Source organism: Nicotiana tomentosiformis, chromosome 7 (genome assembly GCF_000390325.3).
Source record: "Nicotiana tomentosiformis chromosome 7, ASM39032v3, whole genome shotgun sequence".
Lineage (NCBI taxonomy): Eukaryota > Viridiplantae > Streptophyta > Magnoliopsida > Solanales > Solanaceae > Nicotiana > Nicotiana tomentosiformis.
This window is the reverse complement of record NC_090818.1, coordinates 131,583,064-131,590,239: the sequence shown is the minus strand read 5'-3', so window position 1 is coordinate 131,590,239 and position 7,176 is coordinate 131,583,064. Positions and strand designations below refer to the sequence as shown.

At 42.5% G+C, this 7,176-nt stretch overlaps 1 protein-coding gene across 1 annotated transcript; it reads left to right on the top strand.

Annotated features, from left to right (window-relative positions):
• Nucleotides 1-457: 457 nt before the first annotated feature.
• Nucleotides 458-901, top strand: LOC138896392 (uncharacterized). Its single transcript, XM_070181198.1, has one exon. It carries the CDS (start codon nt 458-460, stop codon nt 899-901), a length of 444 nt encoding a protein of 147 aa, XP_070037299.1.
• The last annotated feature ends 6,275 nt before the right edge of the window (nt 902-7,176 follow it).

The following is a 7,176-nucleotide window of genomic DNA, read 5'->3' as shown; positions in this document are numbered from 1 at the left end:
TTTTCAGTATATGGCGCTTAGGAAGAAAGAATGAATTGGCCAAGGATCCAATGCCACCCTATAAGTGGCAGTTGATTCTTTACTTGATGATGCGGGTAAGCATCCGAGGGGTGAGAACATTCCCCCGACTACTACATTGCATGATTCCACTACACCTGATTAGACCGCACCAGTTCATGCACCTACTGAGGGTGAAACGATTCTTCCAACTAATATTCCAGTTCCACCTCCAGCCCCAGCTTCCAGTCCCGATATTTCTGAGAGGGATCTTTGAAAAGCCATATAGATGTTGGATCAAATAGTGGCATCTCAGGCCTACAGATCAAATGTTGTGCCTACTTCTTCCAGTTAGCCAGGGGAATCTTCTAGTTCCAGGGTGAAAAAGTTTCTTCATTTAGATCCTCTAGTGTTCATGGGTACTAATCCCGATGAGGACCCCCATGACTTCATTGATTAGATGCACAAGACTCTTCGAGTTATGCATGCTACTGATACAGAAGTAGTGGAGTTGGTTTCCTACCACCTGAAAGAGGTGGCATATTCTTGGTTTGAATTATTGGAGGAGTCATGTGAGGAGGGGAGCCCTCTGGCGAGGTGGAATGAGTTCACCGATGCTTTCCTTGATCATTTCTTGCCAGCCGAGACTAAGGCAGCCCATGCTGGTGAGTTTGAGAGCTTAAGGCACGGTCGTCTGAGTGTGTGGGAGTACCATATCAGATTTGTGCACCTGTCCAAGTATGTTGTATACATGCTGCCCACTATGGTGGCGAGAGTGCGCTGGTTTGTGCAGGGACATAGCCCCTTGGTTATTAATGAGGCTGCTACAGTTGCCTTGAATTATGATATGAACTATGGGAAGATGGTGGCATTTGCTCAAGCTACTGAGAACCGTAAATTGTAGAATAGGATGGAGAGATAGAGTAGCAGCAAGGCCCAGTCCGCGGGCAATCTTGGAGGTTATTTGGGTGGTGGTGATAGTAGGTCCGCATTCTGGGGGGTCATCAGGGCCATCCTAGTCTTTTGCATAGTCTTCAGTCAATGCATTGCCATTACGGCCCAGTCAGTAGCAGCAGAGTCGTTTTAGGCCCAGTCAGGGCAACATGGGATCCTACCAGTAGAGTCGTCCTGGTAGGAGATTCTAGCAATAGCAGAGGCCCCCATGACCTAGGTGCAGAAATATACACTTGGGAATCTGCTACATGGACCTAGCGATATGCTATGGGTGTAGATTGAGGGGCCACATTCAAAGGGATTTTCGTTCGTCCTACCAGGGTGTAGGTAGTTGTATAACACGACCAGCCAGTTCTTCAGCTACTACATCCACAACACCTCCTCCAGATCGAGATACTCTAACACCCGTAAGGCGTGGTTCAACTGGGGGTGCTACACATAGTTCGGGAGGACCCCAGCCGTTTCTATGCTATATAGGGTCGCTAGAGTTCAGTGGCTTCTCCAGATGTTGTCACAGGTATAATGATTGTCCAATATCATGATGTGTATGCTCATATTGATCCCGATTCCACTTTGTCCTATGTCACTCCCTATGTTGCTATGGAATTTGGGATAGAACCGGGATAACTTCATGAGTCGTTCTCTATATCTACTCCGGTTGGTGAGTCTATTGTGGCCACGCGGGTTTATAAAGATTGTGTTATCACGGTGCGTGGTCTAAACACCATGGCCGATCTCATTGAATTGGGGATGTTTGATTTTGATGTAATAATGGGGATGGATTAGATTTATTCATGTTTTACCAAGTTTGACTGTCGAACCATAACCGTTAGGTTTGAATTTCTAAATGAGTCAGTGATTGAATGGAAGAGGGATGATGTGGTGCCCAAGGGTAGGTTTATTTCTTACCTTAAGGCTACAAAGATGATTAACAAGGGGTGTATTTACCATTTGGTCTGGGTTACGGACACGTATGTTGAGGCACCTACACTTGAGCCCGTGCCGACTGTGAATGAATTTTTGGAGGTCTTTCTGGATGAGCTCCCTGGGATCCCACTAGACAGGGAGATTGATTTTGGGATTGATGTGATACCGGGCACGTAGCCTATATCTATTCCACCCTACATAATGGCACCAACATAGTTGAATGAGCTAAAGGAACAATTGAAGGATTTGTTAGAGAAAGGTTTCATTCGGCCGAGTATGTTGCCTTGGGGGCATACCAGTTCTATTTGTATGAAAGAAGGATGGGTCGCTAAGAATGTGTATTAACTATCGATATCTCAATGAGGTTACGATAAAAAATAAGTACCCACTTCCAAAGATAGATGACTTGTTTGACCAATTGCAAGGTGCTAGGTATTTCCCCAAGATTGATTTAATCCGAGTATCATCAATTGAAGATTAGGGAGCAGGATATTCTTAAAATAGCTTTCAGGATCCGGTATGGGGACTTCAAAGTCCTGGTAATGTCTTTTAGGCTAACAAATGCCCCCGCAACTTTCATGGATCTTATGAATCGAGTCTTCAAACCTTTTCTTGACTCCTTCGTGATAGTGTTTATTGACTATATCCTTGTATATTCGTGAAGTCGAGAGGACCATGTCGATCATCTCAGGGCAATTTTGTAGACCCTGTATTAGCACCAGTTATATGCAAAGTTTTCAAAATGTGAATTTTGGCTTGAATCTATCACGTTCTTGGGTCATGTTATCTCTAGAGAAGGAATTAAGGTTGATCCTCAGAATATTGCAGCTGGGAAGAATTGGCCTAGAACTACTACCCGAACTAAGATTCATAATTTCTTGGGCTTAGTTGGATATTAAAGGAAGTTTGCAGAGGAGTTCTATACCCTTGCCTCTCCATTGACTAAATTGATGCAGAAGGCGGTTATGTTACAATGGTCGGATGCTTGTGAAATGAGCTTTTAGGAGTTGAAATTGAGATTAACTACGACACTAGTGTTGACTCTACCAGACGGTACAGATGGGTTTGTGGTATATTGCGATGCTTCCAGAATCGGACTTGGGTGTGTAATAATGCAATATGGCAAGGTGATATCTTATGCTTCTAGGCAACTCAAGAATCATGAAAAGAACAATCCAACACATTACTTAGAGATTACGGCGGTGGCATTTGCATTGAACATTTGGTGTCATTATCTGTATGGGGTCCATGTGGATATATTCATGGACCATAAGAGCCTTAAATATATTTTCAAACAGAAGGAATTGAATCTGAGGCAGAGAAGATGGCTTGAGTTACTCAAGGATTACAACATTGATATTCTATATCATCCGGGGAAGGCTAATGTTGTGGAGGATGCTCTTAGTCGGAAATCTATGCGTAGTTTGGCTCACTTGGAGGCATATCAAAGGCCGTTGGCCAAAGAGGTTCATCGGTTGGCTAGTTTGGGAGTTCGTCTTGCGGACTCTAGTGAAGGAGGAGTGATTGTGCAAAATAGGGCCGAATCGTCACTTGTGGTGGAAGTCAAGAAGAAACAATACAATAATCCATTGTTGGTACAATTGAAGGAGGGGAATCATAAACATAGGACCATGGCCTTTTCTCTTGCCATGGATAATGGCACCCTAAGGTACCAAGGGCGACTATATGTTCCAAATGTAGATGGTCTCCGGGAAAAAATCATGAACGAGGCTCACACTTCTAGGTATTCCATGCACCCGGGCTCTACAAAGATGTATCATGATCTTAGGGAAGTCTACTAGTGGAATGATATGAAGAGAAATGTAGCAGACTTTGTGGCAAGATGTCCAAATTGTCAGCAAGTGAAGGCCGACCACCAATGGCTCGGTGGGTTAGCACAGAACATAGAAATTCCAATGTGAAAGTGGGTCATGATCAATATGGACTTTGTGGTAGGACTACCTCGCCCTCCTTTCTAGTTCGACTCGATTTGGGTGATTGTGGATCGACTCACGAAATCAGCGCACCTCTTACCTGTTAAGGCTACCAACACAACAGAATAGTATGCTCAATTGTATATCAAGGAAATAGTCAGGTTGCATGGCACTCCAATTTCTATTATCTCAGATCGAGGGGCATAGTTCACGGCTAATTTTTGGAAGATATTTCAGCAAGGGTTGGGTACTCAAGCGAATCTTAGTATAGCCTTTCACCCGCAGACTGATGGGCAGGCAGAGCGGACTATTCAGACGCTTGAGGATATGTTGCGCACTTGTGTTGTTGACTTCAAGAGTAGCTGGGATGATCATTTTCCGCTCATAGAGTTTGCCTACAACAACAGTTATCATACTAGTATTCAGATGAAACTGTTCGAGGCTTTATATGGAAGGAGATGTAGATCTCCCATTGGGTGGTTTGAGATTGGGGAACCGGAGTTGATAGGGCCAGACCTCATGCATCAGGCTATGGAAAAGGTTAAGATCATTTCAGAACGGTTGAAAACTGCTCAAAGTCTTCAGAAGTCCTATTCAGATGTTCGCCGTAGGTATTTGGAGTTCAAAGAAGATGATTGGGTATTCTTGAAGGTTTGTCCAATGAAGGGTATAATGCTGTTCGGTAAGAAAGGGAAATTAAGTCTGAGGTATGTCGGACCGTACAAAATCATTCAGAGGATTGGTCTGGTGGCTTACAGGCTAGAACTATCTCCAGAGATGTCTTTATTGCACCCGGTGTTTCATGTATCCATGTTGAAGAAGGTGGTTGGAGATCCATCACTTATTGTTCCGGTTGAGACTATTGAGGTTAATGAAGAATTGACTTATTAAGAAATTCCAGTTGCCTTTCTTGATAGGCAAGTCTGTAAGCTGAGAAATAAAGAAATTACCTCCGTGAAAGTACTATGGCGGAACCAGTAGGATGAAGAGGCCAACCGGGAGGCCGAAGAAGAAATGAAGAAGAAATACTCTCATTTGTTTGAATAACCATGTATTTATAAAGTTGTGTTCTATAAAAATGTTAAAAGTTTACCTTCTATGAATTATGCATCATTTGTACACTTGATGTTAAGGATGTTCCCTTTTGGTGATATACTGCTCGTAAGTCCATGGTTGCCATTGTTTTTATGTTATGTTGCGTCATTGGTTCATGTATGTTCTTAGGGTTGGTTTCTGAGATTATCTGACATGTGGATAGGCCCAGTAACAGGGGAAACACTGACGAAAAGTTTTGGAAATTTGGGGAGTTAGTCAAAAGTTGGAACTTGTTGGTGTGTTATAGTAGCTGAGTCACATTGGTTTCTAATGGTGGATTTTGTCCCTCATTCGAGGACGAATGATCTTAATCGGGGGAGGATGTAAGGCCCCATAAACTTTTACCTAAAACCCGAGGTTTCGTGGTACCAAAGTGGATTTATGTATTGATTAGTGTAGAAGCTCACCGCGGTTCAGACTTTTTGGGTTGAACAGTGCGTTGGGGAGTTGAAGAAATATTTTGGAAGTACAGGGTATTTCTACAGTCCATTTTGCGATCGCAGAACTGATGTGCGGACCGCATATCTACTGCACACTAAAGCAGAAATTTGGGCAAAAGTGTTGGACCATTATACGGTCCATTATGTGGCCGCATAATCATTTTACGAGTCGTATAACCCCTCGCAGATCCAGTACAATTAAATTCAAGAGGGAAGTTCTCTGGTGCATTATGTGACCGCAGAATAGGTCTGCGGACCGCAGACCGGTCGCAGAGTGAGAGAGGAGTGCCCAATTCTGGAGGGCCTTTATGCGGTCTATTTTGTGGACCGCAGATCTGCATCGGGGCTTCTTTTTTTTCTAATTTTTGACGCGACCCGTTTTCGATATATTGAGGTAAAGGTTCACTTAAATGAAGCAAATAGGGAGGTAGGGATGGGGGAGACATGATATACCAGTTTTAGATAAGATGAAGGAACTGGAGAAGGGATGTTCATGTCATAGCAGTTTAAGAAAGTAAGGGAAATAGGGAGGGATGTATATGGCATGGTAGTTTAAACAAATAAAGGAAAATAAGGTAAGGGATGTACATGTCATCAAATAATCTGTTTATCCACATAAGTCAACTACGCTATGGTAAGAGCCTAAGTATATCCCTAGGAGGGTCCCCATGTTGTCGCCCCTCATTTTCTCGCGAAAGAGGGGTTCAACATGTGACAACTCTTTTAAACGGTATTTAAAGAGAATAGTCTCCACCTAATGATATTGAGGTGCGTAAGGGCACCTAATTGCGAATAACTTTGTTTTGACTGGTCTACGTCACCAAAGATCGAGTAAGGGCTCCAATTACCTCAAAGAGAAGGTGTTAGGCACTCTTTGAGGTCCAAAACTGTGGGTCCTGGCTGAAGTTTATGCTATGTGGGATTATCAGAATATAATTGTCCTAAGTGATCATATAAATGAGGAAAAACAAGGAATTTAAAGGTTCTACTAAAATATAAACAAGTGTGAAGAAGATCGTACAAGAATTAGACTATATAAATAATTAGTACAAGCCTTTGGAGATTACCAGGTACAAATTAACTATTCTAAATTCAATGACTAAGTGTGAACAATAAGCATATGAAGGAGGGGGGTCCTAAGATTTTAAGCCTAAAGGATCACCCCGTGCAATATTAATAATACTTCGCAATAACTTTAGGGTAGGGGTTGCTGATATTATTCACCGAGCACAGACTATCATCTCCTGCTACCTGATGACTATGTTAAAGGTATTTACCTAAAGCTCTCTAATTCAATTCGTGGTCGTGTCCTATGCGTGCACTACCCGTCCCATGCCTATGGTCCATGAGGCTTTGGACCTACTATTTGGGTGGTTCTAGACTCTACATAGGATTCTCAAAATGATAAAACTAGACACATATTCAACACATATAGGACTTCACATCAATACAATAAATGGCTCAAGTTAGCCTCCACACATAGCAACAAATGCACGCGAGCAAATTAGGCAATAGACAGTTTTACAGTTAAGAAGCATGAAAGTCGTTGAGTCCTATAGGCATGGTTTCTATGTGATTCTCATTTCCAGTATTGTACAGGCAGTACTGCAGCTTTAGACTAATGAATTTGCAGATTATAAATATTTCAAACCCTATAGGGATGATCTCTAAATGATTGGTGCAACGAGGCAGCAAAATAGTTCGAGAATTCAGAATAACCAGCACTGATTTTATAAACAGGCTTTCTAGAAGAGTGAGAATATCCTATAGGTAGGATTTCTAACAGTTGGCATTCAAACTTGATTTTATAATACTTTATCCCTATAGGC

Bases quoted from the DNA above. Each gene is read 5' to 3' on its own strand.
- LOC138896392 (XM_070181198.1), top strand. From the start codon at position 458: ATGCACAAGACTCTTCGAGTTATGCATGCTACTGATACAGAAGTAGTG.